The sequence below is a fragment of the Protopterus annectens genome, chromosome 11.part0 (assembly GCF_019279795.1).
Source record: "Protopterus annectens isolate FY-2018-M chromosome 11.part0, PAN1.0, whole genome shotgun sequence".
NCBI classification, from domain to species: Eukaryota; Metazoa; Chordata; order Ceratodontiformes; family Protopteridae; genus Protopterus; species Protopterus annectens.
In genome coordinates, this window is record NC_056745.1 from 1,246,987,555 (window position 1) to 1,247,013,321 (window position 25,767).

At 39.9% G+C, this 25,767-nt stretch overlaps 1 protein-coding gene across 1 annotated transcript in view; it reads right to left on the reverse strand.

Moving 5' to 3' along the window:
• Positions 1–25,767, reverse strand: part of LOC122815810 (guanylate-binding protein 1-like) — an 869,945-nt gene that overhangs the window by 528,920 nt on the left and 315,258 nt on the right. The window contains exon 6 of the mRNA XM_044088612.1: positions 3,171–3,448. Coding sequence (XP_043944547.1) covers positions 3,171–3,448 — 278 coding nt within the window. The remainder of the gene's footprint in view (positions 1–3,170; positions 3,449–25,767) is intronic.

Genomic DNA, 25,767 nt, shown 5'->3' on the forward strand with positions numbered 1-25,767 from the left:
TCCATGCATATGTCCTATGACCCCACTGTTTATAAGTCCCTCACATAGTGCAGTGGGTATGTTGGCTTGGGGCCTACTGCATATTCTGGGGCAGACAGTATTTGGCAGAGAATCCCTATTGTCCCACATAGCTATCAGTTGTCTGCTGCTCTCCTGGTAGCCCACTCCATTCTGTTGCATACATGCAGCAATACCGTACATATGCTACCACAGTCTACTACCCCATTCATTTGTTGTTAAGAAGAGAAACTTACCTTGTGCCTGAAGCAGTTGGGAGGACAGTGCTTCAGAGCTGACTCTTTTGGATGCATGCAGTACACAGCCTATACATGGTGAGGTACAGGTAGTGCAGTGTGGCTGGCATCCTTTTTACTATGTATGTGAGTCAGAGTGAGGTGTCATTCCCTCAGTCCCTAGGTTGTCAATGCATGTGCTGTGCATTGCCTCTGTGCCAAGGCCAGGACATCCTCTGCACAGCTACATCTGCCTGCAGGGACAAGCTCAGGGGGTTCCTCCTCTATGTCCCCTGTGCCTGTGGGGACCTTGGCACTGGTGGGGGGCTATGTTTCCCATCCCTGTGATTTTCTTGTCACAGCTATTTCCACAGGATCATATTGTGTAGCATGGCACATACTATGTGGCTGGAGAGTACTGCAGGGCTTCACTGGATATGTCAAGGCAGTGGAACCGTGACTTGAGCATTCCAAACACACACTCTATTATGTTCCTACTTTGTGTGTGTGTGCCTCATTATTGAGTTCTTCAGTTGGTGTATGTGCATTTCTGATGGGTATCATCATCCACAGTTCCAGTGCATAGCCAGCATCCCCCAGTGCATGGGTGTACATGATGTCCCCCCTGGCAAATGTCTGGTACAGGTCTGATGCATGCCAGATGTGGGAATCATAATAACTGCCAAGTCTGCCAGCACACACATTCATGATAATACCCTGGGCATTGCACACAACCTGGCAGTTGATGGAGTAATACCCCTTGCAGTTAACATAGACTCAAACTTCCTCACCAGGTGGTGCTTTGATGTGCACATGAGTGCAGTCTATGGCACCCAATACCTCTGGGTAGTGTGTTACATAGTGGAAGAGATGCATATTGGTTGTCCTCTTCTTAGGTTTGAGGGGTAAATAAATGTGCTCACTGGCATGCGTTAGCACTGGTGGAGTACCCTGGATGCGGATGCCTGTGAGACACCCATCATGTCCTCAGTAGGTCTTTGGAAAGTAACTGTAGCTAGTATTCTTAAGGCTAAACATACCTTTGTTTCCACTTGGATGGGTTCCCCTCTGTTAGCTCTGGTCTGAGTTGAGGGTGGCGGAGCTCATTGAGTTCCTATAGTATGCCCCTGTCCACCCTGTAGCACTCTACTATCTCCAGTGAAAGGTTACCCTGGGCCTGAACACTCTTCTCCTTCTCAGTCTGGACCTATTGTCAGCATCAGCACCATCACTGACCTCAGCCTCTAGCACATACAGATGTAGCAGAGCAGCAGCAGCCCCTATCATTTGTCAGTTAAAATTCCCAAGTGTGTGTACTCCAATGGTGCAGAGAATGTGGGAAAAATCAGACTGAAGGATGCATGCATACTTTATACTGGTGTACTGCAGATGCAGCCTGTGTGATTGGCTGACTATGATAAATTCCACCTGTCAGGTATATCACTGAGGGGTTTGAATGGGCCAGTGTCAGTGGAACAGGGCTTATCAGTCATTTATACTTAATTGGCTTTCCAAGGCTATTTTCTTTTATTTATTTATTTATTTTTTACCTTCTTCCATCGCTAAGCACTGTGGCATGCCTCGCAAACCCTTGGAGCTAGTGTAAACATTGTTCAGCAGTTTGGACCTTCTGCTGTACAGAAGCATGCTTAGCTTTTCTTTACCCAGCTAAAACATGTGTCGTGGGGCTAAGCATAGCTTGGCAGCCTTAGAGACACCCCCCACTTAGCTGTGCTTAGCTGATTGCAAACTGGGGCTGCTAAGCTCCAATCCACTTACACATGGTGTGACACACCCCCTTTTGATGTTAATATTTGTTCTGCCTATACCAACAGATTTCTAGCCCTACCACAGTTAGTACCTATGGATACACTGGCACTTTTTGCTAGTCAACAACCCCGGCCCATTTACATATACTTAATTGCTTATACCCTGGATACTGCACTACACCAGGGTGTATCTCCTTGCCAACCACTATAACCTGCCATCGTATAACTCTGCGTGCTGGGCACTATAATGCAAACCTTTTACATATGTGGAAATTTCATATTTTATAGTTTTTTTTTCCAAAACGGCATGTTTGCAAGTCACTGCGCGCTGATTAAACATAAAATATGTATTAAAAAAATAGATCAAGTTTTCATAATTTGCATTGTTTTTTAACTCACTGGCTATAGTTTTTGCCATTTGCATGCCTGCTGTACAATATCCACCCTTTTTTTGGGCTTTTACAGCCCCTGTTTAAAATTTATACTCTGATACATTTGTTATATTGCCACGTCAGCGTACACAGGTGCCTTTCAGCTTGCTGAATCGCAAATTCATCTCATTTGCATGTTTATTACCAGGTTATGAGGTGATTTGCATTACACAGACACCTCCGTGTTTGCACGGTGTCTGCACGCTTGTGTATGCCCCAAGACCTGTTTTCTGGATTGCTCAGCAGCCATATTCTGTGTTTGGGCTGTAAAACTATTTCTACACAGAGAATCGCTCTGTATAGGGTTTATTGAATTTCTCTGAGTGTGTTGCCTGTACATGTATTTAAACCATCATAGCATCCAGGAATAGTAGTATGGAGAAACAGTATAAATACACGTGGAAGTAAGTATTTAACTATATAAAGACATTTGTCCTGAATTAGAATTTTAAGAAGCTGTATCATGGTATGTGTATGTATGGATGCAACAACTATTTGGAACATAAAATCCACTGTAATTTGTCAGTGATGGGTTTGAAAGGAAAAGAAGAGGAAGAATGATTAGTCATGAGATCTAAGTAGTCAGCAATGATAACTACTAATGTGATGTGCCAATTTTATGCAAACATACATACAAATGATAACTACTAATGTGTCAACTTTATGCAAACATACATACAAATGTAGTATGCAAGTAAAATGTTACAGATACATAACCAAAGAAAAAAGTTGCTTACCATAAACTGCTGGAAATAAGTGTGGTTTTCATCTTTGAAAGATCTCTTTAGAAAAACTTGCAAAGACTCTTGTTGGCATAAACTGTGTATTTTGGATAGCTCTTCTGACTGAATAGGAAACTTGACAATTTTTTCCATTCGTTCATTATAATGTGCTAGTCCATCTGCTATAGCTGCTGTGTTTTCTGAGTTTGTTAATAAGGTAACAGCATCCTCCAGACAAGGCACAGCCCCACTGTTGATTGTATCCAGGTATGTTTTAACTAACGAACCTAAAACTGAAGAAAACATGCATACATATTTCTGTAATTCTGTTAAGTTGTTGCTGTTTTTTTTAAACTATATTGCTTATATTTGTAGTGACCATTGAAATGCACCAAACTCACACTGTTCAAAAAACTACCCTGTAATAAATAAAATATACAGATGCAGACTTTATGATCATCAATGAAGTTATATATTCTACTATACACTACAGTTCAGTGTCATTATTCAGAGCCTTATATAATGGAATTGGTATACAAAATTACCTAAAGTTGAGAGTCTTACAGTAACACTGGAATGTGCCCAGTCCTCTGATGTTTACAGATGAAATACAGTTGCAGTCATTGTTTTTTAACACTTTTTACTTTTTACTTTTTACTCATTACTTTCCTGTAATGAAGAAAATGCAACACCATAATTTCCTCACACCCACACAGTCGTACCATGCAGCACATTAAGTGATTGAACTGGTGTCAGACTTTCTCAACTTAGGAGCTGACAGTCAGCAGATGTAAGCACTTAGAATTCAAGATTACGAGGTTCCTGGTTCAGTATCCATCCATCCACACTTACAAGTCAAACAAAAATTTCATTGTCCATCTTTTGACACTTTAGGTCAAAGTTTTCATTATAATATGTTGGTTCGAGTCTCTTGAACCATCCTGCTTTAATTGTACAGTTCTTTTGAGAAAGGCAGTTTAAAACAGTGGATATGAAATTGCCTTTTAGATATATTTCTGCACTAACACTTTCTCAGATTGCAAAGTTTAGTCCAAAGATGAACAACCTACACAGTTAGAGCAAATAAGTTTAATTAATCAACATATGAGCCTATGTTTTCTATTTTTTTATTCATTTAAGTGAGCAAGACCATTATATTAAATGCCTTTTTTCAGTGGCAACCTAAGAGTGTTGCTCTGTTTAAGTGGCATGCTCAGAGGCACAACTTTAAAGTAAACTATAAGCACTCAGTATCCTTTGCTTGGAATGGGAGCACTATTGGGCTAGGCTTGCATTGGCTCCAGGGCCATTAGCCCAGTACTTACCTATGAACCTATGAAGCTATGAACCTATGGGCTCTCACCTAACCTGCATAGCATGACTAGTTCCAGCTGTTTCAAAACCGAAGTCAAGCATTACTTTCTTAACTCAAGATCTTGGCTTGCCAAAATCCTCCTTAAATTCCATTTCCACTCCTTTTTTCTATATCTTAGAACTTAACAACTAATCTGCTGATTAATTCAATACTAATAATATGTTACAATGGGAAAGATAAGTCAATACTGTCACTGCTTACAGTTATTATTTATATTTATTTAGTCTTTTTAATGTCAAATACTTGTTCTTTTGGTTTTCGTATAGTGCCTAGTATGCAATTTTTTGTTTGGTAATTCTGGAGCTTTTCTCCTTGGTCTTTTGTATATTGCCTAATATGCAATTTTTGTGTCTTTTGTAATGTTGGAGCTTTTCTCCTTGGGTCTCCACTGAAATTGGGTCATTGGCTGAAATGGACTAACCCGATTAACAAATTTTCATAGGTTCATAGGTAGGTACTAGGCTATCAGCCCTGGGGCCTATACAAGCCCAGCCAAAAAGGTACCCTGGCTTTTGCCACCCAAGAAAATTATTTTTCTGTGCCACTGTCGAGCAGAGCCACAGAGGTGAACCCCGGGGTGAATTTCCTATTTCCCATCTAATCATCAAGATTTTTCTTGAAGAGTGCTAATGAGGAGCTTTGTTTGATATAGATAGGTAGTTTATTCCACAGTATGGGAAGTCTCTGGGACAGGAATCTATCCCTCCGGCATGTTCTGTTTATTGTGGTGACAAGGTTTAGGTCCCTAGAGCATGTAGCTCGGAGGTTTTGGGATTTCTTTAAATGCAGCATGTCCAACAGCTCTGGGTTTGACATAGCTTTGTATGTTAGGCAGAGATCACCTCTGAGTAGGCGATATGCGACGGAGTAAAGCTGGAGTTTTTTGAGATGGTCTGCGTAGGGCATTTGTTTGAGGCCAGTAATCCTCTTTGTGAGGTATTTCTGCAGCCTTTCCAGTTGTTGTAGATGTCTTGTGAGGTACATACCAAAAGGAGCGTTGTACTCTATAATGGGTCTAATGAGTGTTGAGTAGAGGGGAACAATGACCTCTTTTTTTCTGGATGGGAAACCTTTTGTGATGAGGTGTGCCACATAGAAGGATTTCCTGACTACTGTGGTGATGTGATTATCAAAGGAGAGATTACTGTCCACCTGTGTCCCATGGTCTCTTATCACACTTTCGGTGTTAAGTATACTACCGCCTATGTTGTAGTTCATGGGTACAGAGTTTTTACCAAAGGGGATGACAATGCACTTTTTGGCATTGAGCTTGAGGCCATGGCTTTGACACCAGGCATCTGTCTCAGTGAGGCCCTTTTGTAGAATGTCCACATTGTTAGGAGTTTCAATTATGGCTCCTAGTTTGCAGTCATCTGCGAACTTTGTTAGCCAAAGACCTTCTGTGTTAGCCTGTACTTCAGAGAAGTAGATACCAAACAGGAGAGGACCCAGGACTGAACCCTGTGGTACTCCACTTGTCACTGGTCTGAAGTCAGATTTGGAGTCTGCTAATTTTACAGTGTGGGTTCTGTCAGTGAGCCAGTTGGCAACCCATCTTGTGACATAGGGATTTATACCTAGTTAAGTTAGTTTATCTATAATTCCAGAGTGGGGGGTGGTGTTGAAAGCCTTGGCATGATCTAAATAGGCTGTGTGAACCACCTTACCCTTGTCTATGGCTTTGGTGACTGCTTTAAAGAAGTCTATCAGGTTTAGGAGACATGATCTGCCTTTTACGAACCTGAACTGGGTGGGATCCAGAGTTTGGAGATTACCAATGTCTTTGTTTATAAGTTCCATGATGATACATTCCATGGCCTTGCAGACCAGGCTCTTCAGGCTAATGGGGTGGTAGTTCCTGGGTCCGTGGTGGCTCCCCCCTTGTGGAGTGTATTAACCGTTGCTGTGCGCCATTCAGCAGGCACAAAGCCTGAGGTAAGGCTATGATTGAACATGGTACTTAGGTGGGGTGCCAGTCTGTTCTGTAGTTCATGTAGAACGCAGCCTGGGATGTTGTCTGGTCCCATGGATGCTGTGTTCTTGGCTTTGGAGAGTGTGGTTTTTACCTGTGCAGCCATGATTACAGGAACTTTGCATTCTTCCAGTATTGAGATGAGCTCTTTAGGGGATGCGAGGGGGGTAAAGTTAGCACTGAACCTATCTGCCAGGGTGTTGGCAATATCAGTTGGGTCTGTATATTTAGTGCCATTGTGCTGTAACTCAGAGTAGATCTGAGTGTTGCCATTGAGATTCTTGACATAACTATTAGAATGCTTTGTGGTTGTCTTTAGAATCAGTGCCGATTTTGTTTTCGTAACTAGCTTTGGAAGATTTTATCTGGGATCATAGCTTCTTACTGTGGCTGACCAGGGAGCTCCTCCACTCATGGGATTTTACTCTCTTTTGCAAGAGTTTCTTCCTTCTGTTGTACAGTTTGCTTATGCAGGGGACCACCGGATTAACTTCCTTTTTTTGGAGAATAGCGTCTTGGTTCTGTTTGGGATAGCACGATCCATGCACTCATGTAAGTGCTTATAAAGTGCAATTGTGTAGAATTCAGTAGTCGTAACTGTACTGTCCATCTGCATGGGTGTCATGAAGGTCACCATTTCTGTCTTAAAAAGCATGAAGTTGGCTTTGGAGAATTTTTTTACCATGGTTTCCTTAATTGGGGGGGGGGGGTGGAGGCAGGATGTGGATATCTAGGGTAATTAGTTTATGGTCGGATAGGACCAATGAGGCGTTGACTTCAGGTGTGGAACACCGGTCACTCTTATTGTTAATGACTAGATCTAGGATATTGTTGCCCCTGGTGGGGGTGTGGATAAGTTGATCCAGGGCATTGGTGTTTATGAATTCCAGAAAGCGTTGAGTGAAGGAGTTGGTACATGAGCGGTTTTCCCTGTTAATGGTAGGGTAGTTGAAATCACCCATTATTAGGGTGTTTGGTTGAACCCTAATATTTTCCAGTACATCAAGAAAAGAGGAATGGGAATCCTGGGGCATGGTTGGTGATCTGTAGCAAGCTACAATTTTGATTGCAGTTTTGCCCAGAGTTAGTTGCACTTGGATAACCTCGGCTGCATTATGCTGAGCAACTGGCCTGGAAGTGTGGATATCCTTAATGAATATGGACACACATCCGCCTTTGGTGTTCCGGTCCAGGTTACATGGCCGAAAGTGTGGTATGAGTTATAGCCTGGTAGTGCAGGGGTGCTGTCTGGAGCCTTGAACCAGGTCTCAGTCACTGCACAGATATCGATGTTCTCTATTTTAAGGAATGCCTCGAGTGAGTGCATTTTGAGATTTAGACTTCTAACATTGAGTAGCATCACCCTCAGTTTTTGCTTGCCTGTTCCTGTTACAGTGGTGAATTTGTCATTTGAACCTTGCCTAAAAAAGGCACTATAGGGGCGGCAAGAACCTTAGCCAGTATCCAGAATCCCAGGGGTGACAGGTGCATGCCATCTCTGGCAAAGTATCGTGGTCTGTCGACCATGTTATCCCAGGCAGACAGATACTGGATCCCTTTAGAATGGCACCAGAAGCTTAGCCAATTGTTGAAGTCAATCATTTTGTCCTTGTACTGCGGCATCATTCTGGGTGATGGTAGAATGCTACTCAGGGCTAGGATCATACCTGCCTGGGCTACAAGATCAGAGAGCTCTTCCATGTCTCTTTTCATGTAGTCCAGGGAGGTATGTCTCAGGTCGTTCACACCAACATGGACAATGACAGAGTCATATTTGTACTTGTTGTGGAGTGACCTGAGTGCGTGGGTTATGTAGTGGATCCTGGCACCTGACAGGCAGCTGACAGTAACCTTCTCCTTGTTTAGCCTGGTGAGTGGGACGTCAGTATGCCTGACTATAGAGTCGCCTATGACTAGTGTGTTGGGTACGTTGTTTTGCCTTATTGGCTGTGGTTGAGTGGCACAATGAGTCTGCAGGCAATGTGTCATTTGGGTTGTTTTGGGGGGTGGAGGTTGCTTGCATTTCTGCTTTGGAGGTTTCTATTGCTTAAGCAGATTATTATTGAGAGCCTCCGTGAATGTTTTTGTGTTTCTATGTGTGGATTTTGGTGGTGTAGATTTAGTGAGACTATGTGATGAGTGTGGTGTGGTGCAAGTGTTTACCTTCTCCTCTTGACTATCAAGTTCAGTCTTGATTGGAGAGAGCTTTACCTCCAGTTTGGCTAGATAAGTGCATCTCTCACAGGTTGTAGTGTTGGGTTGTAGGAGGAGAGAGTTGTCTGTGTACATGAGGCAATTTCTACATTGCCCCAAGATGCCCAGATTCATCAGATAGACAGGAGAGAACACTGGGAGCTGACCCTTGAACATGTCTGAATAAAAAAACTATTTTCCTCTAGATAAGTGAGGAAAGTGAGTACAAGAGCTGTTTTTCTCTAAGCAAGTGAGGAAAGTAAGTACCAAAACTGTTTTCCTCTAGGTAATGAGGAAGGTTGAGTGCTGTAGTAATTAGTAGATTATTTAGTGCTTACAAGTTCTGAACAAGTGCTGATCATGAATAAGCAAATTCAAGTGCTAAAAGTAAGAATCTGTATCTGGACTAAACTAGTTACAGGAAAGGGGGGAAACAAGTGCAAATGTGGGCTTTTAAATCAGAAAGTTGAGAGAGATGGAAAAACTGCCCAAACAGCCAATAACTACAATTTCTGGGGCAGAACCACTTCTTATGTGGTAGATAGGTTACCTGGTACTTACCACTCCCACTGATAAGCTAAAAGGCTTCCCTCCAGCACAAAAAGCTTGGGGGGACTCAGAAGCTTACATACAGTCCTGGATACAGCAAATCTGAATTTGGACTACACTAATTACAGGAAAGTTTTTTTTTTTTTATATATATATATATATATATATATATATATATATACAGAAAAGTAGCTAAAACAGCAGTCAAAACAATTCAAATGCAGTCAAATAAATAGATATAAATAAACAATGAGGGAATTAGACCCATGGACTGAACTGAAATCATCCATAATAAGAACAGTTGTAATATCTGTCTGCATTTTTTACATACTTCCCATGGTTCTCAACATTATGAATTATTGTACATGACCCCCCCCCCGTGCACAGCTGATTTGGCCAGCGTGCCCGTTCGTCATCAGTTACACTAGCATTCATCCACTCACTTATTCTGCATTACCCACTTTATGCAATTCAGGGTCATAGGGAGCCACAGCCCAGTGAATACTCAATGGATGCAAGGCAGTTAAATTAATTCTGTGTAGGATGCCAGTATGAAACAGGATGAGCACGTAGACTCACCCATACATGTCAAGTGCACTAAGTGGCATTTTGGAGGATCACCAGTTCAGTTACTGCATCTATTTTGAATGCAACAAGGTAACGGGTTACTAATGAAAACACAAATAACACAGAGCATACTCCACACAAAAGCTGGGAACAGAGGTGGAAATAAACAACTCTGGATCACCTAATGAATTTAACCACTTTTTTTTTGTAATTTGTGAGACTGGTATGAGCAAATATCATGAAATGGTATTAAACTCTGTCAACATCAGCCCTCTTTTTCCCATTTTCTACATGGGATTATAGTGTGGCATCAATTGTTACCATCTCTTTCAATTCAGTGCCACTCCTTACCTTCTTCAGTCATGCCTGACTGTTGCTGGTCTTCTCTTACACAATTCACCCATCACTTTGCTGGACACTCAAATTTCATCTTACCTTCCACCTGTCTGTTCTGAAACTTCTTTACAAGATTATCTTTTGCTTACCTGTACATATGCCTGAACCATTGTAATCTGTTCTCTTTGACCTTCTCTGGAACTGGAGCTACATGAGCTTCTGCTTTGACGGCCTTGTTTTAACATCTGCCCCAGAGTGTGCATCCTGCTATCTATTTCAGACACTTAATCTCCATCACCTTTGGCTTTCTCAATTGCTCTGCCTTCACTGCCCAAGTTTCTGTGCCATGCAGTAGTACTGGTCTCACCAATCTTTTGTACACCTTACATTTCAGCTTCTTTGCCATTCTTCTATCATACACTACCCCTGACAATCTGTGCCATTTGGCTGTAGCTCCTCTGATTCTAGCTTTGACCTCCTCATTCAGACTTCCCTTTTTCTCAAGCACCTCATGACAACTGTCTTATCTGTATGCAGTTTCATCCAGTGTGCCTTCAGTTTTGCTTTCCATTCTCTTGTCATTTGCTGAAGTTCTTGTTTAGAGTCTGCCTGTAACACCATATTGTATGCATACAGCAGCTTTGTTAAGCTGTCCCTTTCCACCTGTTTGCTAATGTAGTTCATCACCAATATGAACACCAATGGTCTCAGAGATGAATCCTGATGCACACCCACTCCCACTGGGAATCCCTCTGTGAGTCTAAACAGTGCTCATATTTGTGTCAATGGATCCTTGTAGATAACCTATACAAATTCTACACATTTCTTGCAATTTGCTCTGTCACAGGACTGCCCAGATCAGCTTTCTTGGGACCTTGGTATATTGTTTCTCTAAGTCTAGGAATGCCCAGCTGAATTCCTTCTTCATCTCTAGTTTCTTCCCAATTATCTGTTTCACTGCAAACATTGGGTCATTTGTGTTACATCCCCATCTGAATCTGAACTGCTCATCTACCATCTTACTTTCTACTATTCTGCATTGTACAGATTATGCACAACTATCTTCCCAGCTGATCATTACAATCCAGTGAGCAAAAACTCCTGTCTGTCCACAAACCTATCAAATCTGCTAGGCATTGTCCGTACTCATGCCATGTTGTTAAGGCCTGGAACTATTTATTTGTATCCATCAAGGTCAATACCCTCCCTTTCATCTTTCAGAAACATTCTGAAAGACGTCATAGCCAAAAGCTGACTCTGTTCTTGTTCAACACCAAAATAAATTATATCCCTAAATATGAAAAAATACCTATTCATACCTTTAACCTCCTTGGTCTCCCTTCTTCACTCACCTATTTAGATCTATAAATTTATCTCCCCTGGCTTTCTCTCTGAATATACCATAAGCCTGCTTCTCTGTCTCTCTTTATATTGAAAATCCTGTTTGTATTATACCAACATAATTTTAATTTCTTTACAAACTGGCTACAAGTTCTGTAAATATTAAATCATCGACATGTAACTTGTATCTATTCTTAACTAATGTTTTCATTTTATATCTAATTTGGTATAATTATTTAAACTATAGCTGTTTTTTGTATTATTTGTGTAAAATCATTGTTCTTAGAATGTTTTTCCACTGAAAATGGGCTTCTACACTGTCAGACTTTCCTGGTAATCAAATATCAATAAATAAATAAATACTCTGAGTATTCATTTATTAGACGCCCTCTCCAGTGCCTTCATGCAGTGTGACAGGAGTTTGATATCTCTATATTGCTCACAGTTCTGAATGCCCCCTTTGTTTCTGAACAAAGGCACTAAAATGTTTATTCTCCAGTCATCTGGGATACACCTTTCTCTCCATACTGGTATGAGCATCCTCTTCTCCTATTCCCTCTTAGCTCACTCAGCATCTTGATCATATCTGCCATGACCTTGTCTGAGCCTAGTACGTTCTGTAACATCATTTTCCTTAGTGCTGTTCTTGCTTCTTCTATGGTAGGCTCTTCTCTCATCAAAGACTGTGTCTGGGGCAGTGCAGCTTCTGTGGAGTTTTCTTCAGAATGAAGTTGTGGAAGTACTTCTTATATCTGTCTTTGATGTCCTATGGACTGGTGAGCAGGCTGTTGCAGCATCCCCTATGACAGGTGTCTGATCACTCTCTTCTCTTTTTCTCTCATTAAACTGTCATTCTAATAAAATGTCAGTGCTTTGTTCACAGAGTATTAATTACTTTATTTCAGGGTTTATATGTCTCAGATTAAAGCCAACATGCTTTTTCTAATCCAAATGAACACTTGAGTGTGATAACTACAGATTTAATAGAATCCAGTATTGTGTAAACATTAAAGTCAGTAGAATTTAGTACTGCTTAGCACAATCTGCCCCAATAAAGCACTCTTTCTGAGTCTGCACAAAGCACCCTTAATAGCCTTCTAACCCCGATACATCACCCCCATGTAGCTAACAAATCAAAGGACTGGAAAGTATGGATGTGTAATTTCCTAACTTCTCTATAGCCAGCTTGGTGTATATGGGCATCTTGAGACAACGTAGTGATTGTCTTATGTTTACTGACAACCACTTATTCTTTAAGGAATCAGACACTGTATGTAGGAGGTGTAATTGCATAATGATATTGGAGGCTAAACTCTCGCATACAAGTCCACATCAGGTTGTTGAAACAAACAACATCCATTTCACATAGCACACAATACACACATAGACTAACATATGTTGAGGCACTTAAAATCAACCTTCCTAAACAATAAAGATCACCTAGACCACCATTGTCAAAGCTAAGCCTCAGCAAGCCCAAAGATACTAAAAAAATAAAAAACAAAACCAAGCACCCCACATACTGTCACTTTCAGTGAAGTCCCAAACACTAAGTCCCTACAAAAACACTTCACAGGACTCTCATTGTAGGGAGCTCCATCATAAGATATACTGACGCCCCTCTAACCTGGCTGAACAAGGAGAAATAACTGTTAGTTGCCTATCTGGAGCCAGGATCTGCCAAATTATACATGCACTCAAGTCATTATGTCTCAGGTACCAGTATGATTTGAACATAGTCCACATAGGTGCAAATGGCCTGAGATGTACCTCCCTGGACTATAAGAAGAGAGACATTATGGAACTTTCAGACTGGGTCTATATTAAATATTCAAACTTTCTAATCTTCGAATCTCATATGTTCGACAACATATGTTTGAAGTTTAAAAGTTCAAATATATAATAATAAAAAAAACTTACCTTAACAGTGCAGGCAGAGGTGCAAGCCCCCCTGCACCCCCCACACCCCCCTACTTAAATATACCAACTCCGAGATCGCACTTCAGTGCAGAAAAGGGAAATTCTCCCATTCTGCACTGAGCAGCGCATTACGTTTAACCTTCAAACTCTTGAAATGTCGATCATATGGTGTTGCTCATATGGCATTCAACATTTCAAGAGTTCAGAGTTCTAATAGGAACCCTTTCAGACTATGTGTCTCAGGCTGGTATAAGCCTGGCACTGAGAAGCATATTACCATCACTGAGGATGATACCATAATATGAAACAAAAATAATATTGATTTCAACAACTGGCTGTCTTTCTGGTATCATTCTAAGCGGATCCAATATTTGTCAGCTTGAGAGAATATGGTCAGCAGACCACATTGCATTTAAAAGGATGGTCTTCATCTTTATCCTCTAGGTTTTCAAATACTGGCTAAGGTTTTGTCCACCCCATAGTGCCTTTTTTAGTCAATACCAAATTTACAAACCTACCAACATAGCAAAATCAGCTCAACAGAACCTCAAGGTTTTACTGCTCAGTGTCAGGACCTTAAATAAAAACTACACTCCCTCCAAGCCCTCCTCACACTCAAGAATATAGATATCTGTGCAGTTACTGAGGCATAGTTTAAAGCAGCAGAGAGTACACAGGCAGTGCAAGGTTTCAGTGTCGTCCACACTTTCAGAGCAGTAGCTAAACAGACAAGGGGTAAAGGTGGTGGTATCTGGATATACATCAATAACAAGCATACCTCTAGTGTGGTCAAACAGGATGACATACTGGAGTTCCTCCATGTGCAGATCACCATAGTCAAAATCCCATATCATATCCTAGCCAGCTAGAGGTCACCTTCCATGTCCAAAACAGCCCACAATGCACACTTGGACCTACTGGAGACACTTACCATCCAACCTAACACACTACTCATGGGAGACTGTACTTACCCCTTTATAGATTGGGAATCATACAGTCTCAAATGTACAGGCACTGAGATTCCTGGCATTTGCAAATGCAAACAACTTTGAGAAAATAGTGAATACTCCCATTAGAAGCGCCAACATACCCAACCTCATGCTGACAAACATGGGAAAATGCTGCATCTCCGCTTCTCTCATCCCCCTGATAAGATCCGACCATAAAGCTGCCTAAAACCATCTATGGAATACCATTAAAACCAGTAACAGTAACTATTCCAAGGCAAATTACCTGTTATTATGTGATGGTTTGTCAAAAAATGCATGTTAACACAGCAGCAGCCTATGCTGAATTGCTCTCAGAAACTATGGACAGCCATGTCAATAAATGCATAGACACTGCTGTACTTTGCCATAAACACATACTCAAAAGTGCACACAAACAACCATTCACACACACACACACACACACACACACACACACACACACACACACACACACACACACACACACACACACACACACACACACACACACACACACACACACTAGTAAAAGGGCATGAGAGATCAACATGAGTGAAGGAAACCTTTAATTGCTCAGGAATAGTTTATTTATCCACCTGTGAAAACTGTGATGAATTTTATGTGGGCAAACCTTTTATAGCACATTTATAAACATCTTCAAGCTATAAAAAGAAGGATGAAAAATGTTATTTAGAAACATTCTGGTTTGTGTCAGTTTCAAGAAATTTACACTTTTTGTTTTGATCATAGAATATGGGAATTTTAATGAGAGTTATGCTGACAGCTAATACTTGAAGCAAACTGAATGATACTTACACATTAAATGTATGAAAAAAATTGCCAAACTGTAACTGCCTAGTTAGTCACATAACTATGTAAAAAAAATCAATATATATATATATATATATATATATATATATATATATATATATATATAGGACTGCGTGTCTGTTTCACTTACATTTTCTTTAAAATAAAGATGAAATTGCTAAAAATATTTGTGAATCCATTGATTCTTTGAAAGAATAAAGATGACATTGGTTCCTTAAGATAATGTAGAGTATTCAGATTTATGTATATCAGGATGAACAAATGTGTGTGTCTACACTTACAGATACATGTACTCACACAAACATGTTTGTGTGTGTGTGCATGTCCCTGTGTGTGTCTCTGTGACAGTGTGTCTGCACATGTTCTGAGCATGACTTCCTAAAGAAATAACACTGTTTTTTGATTGACATTCCACCCATAAGTTGCAATCACAAGCAGTAGAATGTGAACCATAGTCAGCATGCAAACAATTACTAAACAAAGCAGCTTTGGAATAGGGCAAGCCTCCCATCACTCCTAAACTAGGATGATGCACCCAAACTAATGCTATCCAAGAAAATTAAATGCTTTTATGCTACTCAGAGCACTTTGTAACCTGAGCAGCATGAAAGCACTTATGATTTCTTTTTAGATCTGTGACTCAATAAAGTTCTTTTTTACATTTTTCCCAGAATGTAATTCTTTGCTACACATTTTCCCATATCCTTGATAACTACGGTTAATGCTTTTTCACCTTTCTAACTCTCTCTTGAACCCCTGAGACATCCCCATTCATCCCCACATTCTTACCCAATGTCAACAACTATATGCCATTACAATCACTTAATCCCATTAAACATTTACAGAAAGGCATAAACCCTATTAATAAACATATCAGTTTCTTGAATAAGGTTAGTTCACTGAAACAGAAATTTTGGCATTAAATCTGAGCCCTGCAGCCAGGATATAGTAATTTCTCCACTTTACAGCAGGGCTACTTATTTTGTGTAGGTATGCACCATGTTAGTTGATGTAGAAGGACTGTTGGAGATGCCTGTATCATATATTATTTGGGAGGAGGTTAAAAGCTAGAAAATTAGTGTTTCTTTCCATGTGCAATGAATTCTTTTTGCACTTTTAACCTTGTACTGAGACAGCATTCTCTTTTCACCCTCAGGACTACCTCAACAAACCTGTGCATGGCATCCAACAATAGTCGATAGGAGTATATTCCCCTGAAGATGCATACATACTCTAAAAGTACAGACTTGTTCCTTCCACAGTTCAATATGAGGAGCTAAAGAGGGACTTTTAGGATAGAGGGTTGCCTTTGTGTGGCTATGAATGTGCGGTGTCCTTGTGGTAGTGGGTCTGGAGTTACTGAATAGGGGTTTGCATCAAAAGAATAAAGCACAGTAATTGTCAAACAATATTCTGATCATTCCCATCTGTTTCTACTTTTATATGTTATTGTGAAACTACAAAAGACCCCTCAGTGTAGACGGTACCTACTTTTTTCATCTTCCTTGGTCGCTTGTCACCTGCACTTGGGAATCTGGAGTGTTGTATGCTGAGAAGTAGAGATTTCAAAACTCACTTTGTCACAAGCCTGTTTAATATCATGACTTAACCACAAAGACTACCAACTGAAGTGAATAGTGGGAAGCTGACAAGAAAGAGATGATTTAAATAACAAAACAAACAAATCTAACTATGCCTTGTGGCTCTGAGCAGTCACCCTCCTTAAAGTCAGATTATTCACTGTAATGAAAAGATGCAGAGTCAAGAAAAGAGGACAATAGGTGGCTACAGATAAATTAATGAATGTGAGGCTAGAAATTAGGCCAAGAATATGGCCTACAAATTAGAAAATGGGGGGAGGGATGGAATGGAGGAAGGCCTACAGTAAAAATGGTGAGAGCTGTAAATACTAAAGTTGAAAACGACAACAGAATGAATTAAGAATTGAAACAAAGGCTTATTTAAGTACATATCAGAAAGAAGAATGTGACAATCAAAAGTGGGTCAGGCTCAGCAAAGACTGGAGGAAAATCACAGATGAGTTGGGAAAACAAAAGAAAGAATGAATTTTGCATCACTGTTTACAAAGGAAAATAAGGGAAAGGTGCCATGGTAAGTTGGAGGCAATGTAAATTGGGAAGAGTAGTTGTCAGACACTAGGACAGAAAGGAAAGAGGAGGAGGCTCAGAGGAAATTGGCTACTCTGAGATAGGATAAAGCAAAAGGACCAGATGGCCTGCCTCCCAGAGTGCTTAGAAATCTAGCCATTATGTTTACAGACCACCAGCAGATATCTTCAACAGGTCACCAGCTAGTGCAGAATTGTCAGTAGGCTGAAAGACAGTAAGTGTGGTATACCTGTACAAGGGGAGGATAATAGGGAATATATCTGGGAAATTACTGGCTTCTTCAGTTAACAAAAGTGTCATGGAAAGCCACTGAGGGAATCATTAGGGGACATACAATAACATTTCTAAATGACACCAGTCTCCAGGGCAGCAACCAGTATGGCCATAAATAACTGTCAGACAAATCTGATCCAGTTTTGTGACTGGGTTACAACTTGACATAGGAGTACCAGTAGACATAATCTACCTGGATTCTGCAAGACTTTTGACTTTGCCCACACATCACAAGTTGATAGGAAAACTGGAAGCATGGCCAGGAATGGACCAGGAATGAGGAACTGGATAACTGCATGACTGAATGGTAATACTCAGAGGACTGTGGTGAAAGAAACAATGTCACAAATTAAGAAACTGAGTCAAAGAGCACTGCAGTGGATACTGGATCCATTACTATTTAATGTGTTTGTCTTGGACATCTCTGAAAGAACAGAGAACAGAATCATCCTCTGTGCTAATGACACAAAAACAAGTGTGACAGTGGAACTTAGGGGTGCTCTAAAGAAAGACTTAGAAAATCTGAAAAAGTACTTCATTGAAGCCACAACAATGCTGATATGAACAATCATTTGTGGTGTGTTGAAGTAAGGAAAACAAAGCTGGAAAAGAATTTTGTGATGTTTATCACATCTGGACTGGACCACCAGAAGCAGAGTAAGAGGGCAGTGACAGCAGCTAACTGAATAATGGGGTGTATACTTAGCAGAATAGATTTCAGAATCAAAGAAGCAATGTTTATACTATGCAAGCTGTGGTCAGAAGAAAATTTGGGTATTACATGAAATTGTAAAGGCCATATAAGGAAAAGGAAATCAGGGTGCTGGAAAGAATCCAGAGTAAAGCTGCCAGAAAGAAAGATTAGTGGGATAGAGGGAAGGACTATGATCAGAGGCTAGGGGATATAAAACTCTTCTTACCTGAGACCCGAAGAATTGGGGGGATGAGACTAGTTTACAGTATTTGAAAGGATAGATAAGGAGAAAAAGAGGCACACGCTGCAGATTATAGGGACTCCCTAGGAACCAGTATTCCCTGGATCTGTGAAAGTATTTTTTTTTCACAAAAAGGGTTGTATGCCCATGGACTGGACTGTCATAATGGGTAGTGAATAATGACTCACAGACTCATTCAATAGGTCATATGGCATGTGGCAAAGGGGTAAGAGGGAAGCAGGGGGTAGAGGGGAGGAATAATGTTAAATCCACTTAAAATGACAGAAAGGATAGATTTCTTGTCTCCTGCCATCAAACAAATATAATGTAACCTAACACAAATGTAAACCTGAGATAAAGAAAACCACATTCTTCTTTTTCCTTTAAACTTTTACCCATTCATCATTTTGCTCTTTAGGAGTATCCTCCCAAATTTAAATCAAAGAAAAAGTTTCTGTTACAGCACTCTTGCTCAGTTACAGCATTCTTGCTGTAAATGTTGTTGACAAAATTATTAGATCAGAATGTCACTTATTTAACTTTTCCCTTCTGTTTCATTGTACCCTGAAATTTATTCACTACCACTAAAGGAAGCAGAGAAAGAAAACTGAAAAGCAGAAAGAAAATGTTATCCTTCAATCAGCATCATTACAGTACCAATTGCAGTTATATGCCTTTCCTCAGCAAGACTTATGTGCAGCTGACTCTTATTAACTAATCATCCACAACCTCACTTTTACTCATACGCTATGCTGTCAACTTCAAGTTCTGAAGTTCCACCTCTTTTCACCAGCTAGCCTCATTCAGTTACATTTTTCATCTTACTTCCAGTTCCTCTGAAATGCAGTCTCACTTTTATACCTCTTCTCTTTACCCACTTCCCTGATCAATGTACTTATGGCTTCTTCCATCAAATCATTCAAATATATTTCCTTCTCCCTTCTTTGTATGACCTGCATCATGTCAGATTCACCAATTTATCCTTGGCTGGTGATACCAGGTATAAGGGACAACTGCACTTCCTATAACTTTAAACCACTTCCAATCTCTTCTGATGAATTTGCAGGCCAGAGCTTTGCCTGATCCATCCTGGCCCAAAGGAAAAATGTCTGCTTCTGCAAGAGAATAAAGCTCTATCTGTTGATTCTCCAGGCCACAGTTAATATCTCTGGATAAAAAAAAAAAACATTTTGGTTTCATGCTTTGTTCTCACAAGGTTTTTCATGGCTTCATACTTCATAACGGCAGTCAGATTAGTTTATGTGCTTCCTCCCAAGTTACATCTTCTGCAAATTTTCAGCAACAAAGACACACTGGAGTATCCAATCTTATGTTCCTTTCATTATTTCATCTTCTTAACATATAACTGTTTTGTTTTATGTTGTTAGAATTAACTGTTTTGTTTCAGGTGGTTAGAATCAACAGATTAAATATCTGGATATCTTACTTTTCACAGCATCTGTTATTTATTGATTCACTGATTGATTGACAACTGACTGATTTATTGATTACAATAATGGAGAACCTAAAGCTAGGAGCTTTGCATATAAGAGAAATGCAGCTGCAAGAAATTGAGCATAGAACTCAGCAGAAAACTATAATTCAAAGTGGAAAGAGATGATGAAATGGGGGAAGTTCAAGCAACAGGGAGAGACTGGGATTTTGGATGCAGACCTTTAAAGAGAGCAATAATAATCATACAGAATATTATATTCATAAAGTAGCAGAAGGTCTTCTAAGAATGAAGCCAACATGGGAATGAAGAAAGGAGATTCAGCCAATAGGGATGACTGCAATTAGGGATACAGACAATAGACAAGAGGAGTGGGAATATATTGGAGGAAACTGGAAAAGGAACTAAGGTATTGGGAGCAAATAACTAGACAGGGAAAAGTAATAGAGTGGGAGGAGGCCAGTAATTTATTTGGACTGTAGCTTAGAGACTGACTTCCATATCAAGCACTGATATCACACTATGGGCAAATAGAAAGAAATAGGGGGCCCTAAATAAAAGGCCAGCATTGGGAGAGTTTTTAGTAGAATCTAGAACAGAAGCTGCTATTAAGAAAGGAATAATTAGTAGACCATATAAAATACTGCATGATACCTATGAGAAGCAATCAGACAAGGTTAGGAAAGATTGGGAAGAGAGATTGGATAAGCGATTCACAAAGAAACAATGGGGGGATATATGTATGTCTCCCAAATATGCAACAAAATCTAGAAGATTTAGGATCTTTGCATGGAAGTGTTTACATAGGTATTTTTATACGCCAAGCAGACTCCAAAGATTTTTTTTGTCAGGTAGACAGCAAATTTTGGAGGTGTGATGGGGAAGAAAGAGATAACCGGGAACGTATTTTCTGGGAGTGTAATGAGTTGGCAGATTTTAAAGATTCCCTTCAGACTGCTCTGTTGGAGATGTATGAAAACCACTAGGCAAAACTGGAAACAAAAACAACCAGCCAGTGAATCCACCAAAATTTTGGTGGATTCACTGGCTAGTTGGTTTTGCTCTGTTGGAGATGCTGGGTGAGCAAATTGGAATAACAAGAGAAATTATTTTTTTTTTGAGCTATGATACAGAATCAGAATTGTCTAGACATAGTAAGACCTTGCTGAGTCTAATTATGATGGCTGCCAAAAAAGCAATTACTAGAAAATGGAAATCAATGTCTAAACCAACTTTACAAGAAGTAACGATGATAGTAACAGAAATAAAACAACAGGAAGTGGGATCTTTAGGAGCAAATTACATAGAAAAAATGGGAAATGTCGGATCGATACATACAGAAGAGGAATGAGGTTTAAAAGAAGGCAAATTTTGAATGAGCTATGTAATGGTTGACTAAAAATGACTGGATATATTAAAAGTGATGTATAATATTTGCAGCTACATTTGTGTCAGCATAGTATGGCATGTATAATGTTTGCAATTGAGAATGTGTCGCTATGATTTATTTTCATTTAGATGACTGTAACATTGCTTATGTCATACATTATAATTTAATAAAGATGTTTCTTGTTTAAAAAAATTTTGAAACAAGTAAGTTAAATGTATCTATTTTTCTGGGTTAGAACAGTGATCTGCATTGACCTTTATCAGACTCAGCCCAGCAGTACTGTCTGTTAAGTCTCTTGCTGATACTCAAACAGTAGGAATATGGAGGCTAGGAGAATCAAACCTAGATTACAGGATACAGGTTGTAAGAACCCATTGCTGTCTTCCTCAATGCTAACTGCCAGGCATAATGCAGAAACAAGGTCAGTTATAGTACAAAATAAGTAATGACAGTTAAAAATATAGAATCTCTGTGAGAGTTTAATTAGGCTCCAGCATGGTGTTTTAGGAAACGTTAATAGGAGCACTAAGAAATGCATGAAAAATTAGGGAAGATTAATGATCTACAAGACTGGAGCCAAGTATGCATAAGAAGAGGGGTGTTGCTGGCCAGAAGCAATATGGATGCCTAGTCCATGCTCTCTCTCCTGTCCTGGGCTTAAAATACACTTTTGTGTGGCTGTGAACTCCATACAGAGCATGTGTAATAAGAGATTTGAAATCATAATGATGGCTGAGAACAACAAACTCGTGGAGCAATTTAAAACAGCTACAACAGAGGACTAACTGTTGTTGTTATTTTTATGTCTCTCCTTTGTGTCATTCAAAGTAATGGCCTTTCATGCAAGCAAGCAGTCCTGACTTACTCAGCTGGAACTGGAGGTGAAGGAACTCAAGCGCACCTAGATTTTGCAAGGTAACTCCGATTCCAGTGCTAGTCCGTGTGCTAAATTCTCAGATGATCTTCCTATAAAGACCAGGAAAGTTAAGGATACTGTAAACAGATCCAGGCACATTAACATATGAATTCAGGTGTGCCTGAAAGTACTGCTGACAGCAGTATAAAGACTTTTCTGGAATATCTCTTTAATAAGGTACTACTCCTTCTGCAATACCTAGATCATGCATTTCAATGGATTCACTGAGCAGGCCAGCCAAGAAGAAATTACAGCTCAGGCTAACGAAGTTTTAATGGCCCTCCAATCCACTAGAGTGACTGACTGCAGTAAAGGAGTCTGCTGGAGGAAAAACTGTGTTGTATTTTCTGGCAGCTTATTCACAAGAGACTCTATTTCTTGCAATAGGCAATATTTCCTCTTAAACAAGACTTTGGCAGAGTATAATTTTAAAATAGCTCTAATTTATCCAGCTATTGTTGTAGCTGAATAGGATGAAAGTAAAGTTTTATTACAAAATGTGAAGGGGCAGAACAGCTTGTATAGGGTATTAACCAGCAATTTAGCCAACCGATAGATAAGGATGGTGACAACTACTGGATACAGAAAGATAGACGGAATAGCAGATGTTGCATAAAAAAAGCAGTGATGAGTATTTCCAGATAAATCAAAACCACAAATATGCCTAAACTCCCTTGAAAACTGAAGGGTGCTTTCAAGTCCAAGGTGCAGGGGTCACCTTCTCCCGCTCTTATTCCTGTACCCATGGCAGCAGGATGATGACTTATTAAAAATGTCCTGTGTAGAAAGCCGAGTGATACTGAAGCAGCCTAAAATTTGCAACAGCCTTTACATGATGGAGGTGGGAGGGGGCTCAACATAGGAATTAGAGCTGTTCCAGAGGAACTCAGAAATCATTACAATTTGCAGATGATTCAAAATAGTCAAGCGCTGTTCATACCAAGACATAGTCGGATATTTCCCACGGCTCTTCAGATTCAGCTGACAAGCATTGTTGGTGTGAGGATAAGAGCATGAACAATGGCTGATTTTTTTTTTTCTTTTACCTTTTATGTGCACCTTGGCTGGTTTGAAGCTGTTGAAGTGTTGACCATGATGTTGGTAATGATATGGGGACAATGCCAGGTTTGTTGACTACCATTGGCTTCTGCTTGTATTGGAACTCTATTCACTGTATCTCATTTTTTCACTCTATTTATTAGCACAGCAAGGACTGCGTTAAGGTTACAGTGAGGACAATACTGGGCTGTGTGAAGAGAGCAGGGTTCTTAACAGCTGGTACATGCAAGTGTTATTCGTGCATTGTATTTCTTTTTTATGTATACTATTTTACTCAAAGTCTGCACTAGAGTTGTATACCTTTTTTAGTGTAGTTTTATATACCAGTTGCTGCAATTATTTTGTGTTCTATTGAGGGAAGGGTAAACATAATGCTATTCTATGATGACTATCTGATTCTTCTTTTTCCCCATCCCCCCTTTCCCTACCAATGTTGCAGCAATTTGGTTCACACTGAGGGTGGGAATAAGTGCTGCTCACTTTTTCTGTTATTTTGATGATGGTGGTGGGCCTCTCTAACATTTTAGATCAGTAAGGTACTTATCTTTCCCTAATAGCAGTGTGTGTGTGTGTGTGTGTGTGTGTGTGTGTGTGTGTGTGTGTGTGTGTGTGTGTGTGTGTGTGTATTTAGATTATTTACTGCATTTCATAGGAGTGTAGTAGGGGCCTAACAAGACAAGTAAGTGTCAGCTAATAATTTGTTAATATTGGTTAATCAATTGAGTAGTCCACCATATTCATATTTAATAGGCTCAGCTGTGATTGTGGTACACTCCATCCATTTATGATTACCTGAAAGACATTGTATTTGGAAGGTGACACTTGTGTATGAGGTGGGGGTATTTTTTTGGGCAATCTGAGTAATGCCCATAACTTCCACTGCTTAGGAGAGGTATTGAGTCAAACTCTCTACCTTTATTTCCCTTTTTGCTTCCCTGTTTTAGAAGCTACATCTCAATAATGGATTATTATTTATCTAGGAGGTGTTCTGCCACTTTGGTATTTCTATTCATGGTTTTTATAATGCTTAGGACAGGAAAGGGAAACTACTATTGAACTATGACTCATCAGGGTCCATTAATTATTTAAACACTTGTAAAGGTTAATGGCTAGAAAAAGGCACCATTTGGTTACCGATAAGGAACTTTTTATTCCCAGCCGGGGGGGGGGGGCACAGAATTTCCTACCTTTTGGGAGGAGGTCCCAACCCAGTAATGAATGATAGTAAAGAAGATCATTAGATTTGCAGGATCATTGGCTCAATCAACAAGTGAAAGTGTTAAACTTATCTTTTGAAATGTTGTGGGAAGTTCTCATCCTATATGGAGAGAAAGGATCCTCCAGTGGGTAAAGATAGTAGGTCAACAACAGACTAAGCCTATAGTAAGGAAAGACAATAAATTTATGATGAAGCACTATCATATAGTGGTAGCAGATAATAAAGCTGATGACAGAGTGAAAAGGGGAGTTATCCTATTGTTTTATAAGTCAGTTGATGTGGCAAAAACAAGAGTCAGGATGAGTGGCAGAGGGTGGTGGTTAATTTGGGAAGGTATGATTAACAGAGAACTGTGGATGACTAGGAACATTTATGCTTCCAGTTTAGAAGATAGGGACTTCTTTGATGTCTTATTTTGAGTCTGGCGATAGTAAACTTTTCCAAGTTTATGGATGAGCAGTATGACAGACCTTGTCAGGGGAAGAAGTCATAATCAATGCCAGGCAATACTTGGATCCTGGATGTTAACAGAAGGGTGGCTAGACATCTGGAAAGAAACGCACCCTGCAGAGGTGGCTCTAATGTTTTCTAGAGATCTGCTCAAGAAGGATAATAGAATAGATATTGTTTCTTATTCCAGAGCACCTTAGGCACAAGGTTCAACCCCCCTCCACAATTTACAAAATCAATCTTTCTGACCATATACCATTATTTATAATGATCAGCTTGGAGCTGCAAACTTCCTATGTGAAGATTTGGAGGTGGGCATGCTTTAAATGGACCTCAAGTAGAGATAATACAACTTTAAGTGATATTATTTCAGGGGTACTCCACAGGATCCTCAGCCCCAGTGCCATCTCCACCATGCCTTGGTGGGAAGGATGGGCATCAGCAATAAGGGGTGCCATCATGGAACTTGAAGATTTTAGAAGAAGGTCTAATACTGAGTTCTTAAATCATAAAATCCAGGTGTTAAGGCAAGTAAAACAGAGATTAGTAATGTTGAGGGACAAGGAGGATGTATGAACTCTTGGCATACAACCTGGCTTAGAAATCAAGTTATTAGAGATATCTTAAAAATAAGCTGAGCTATTAAGAAAGAGCAAATTTTGTGGTTAAAGAGAGGGTGATCTGAAGTGTATACTATTGCTTTTCATACATCAGAGAGCCCAGGCCACTATTATTA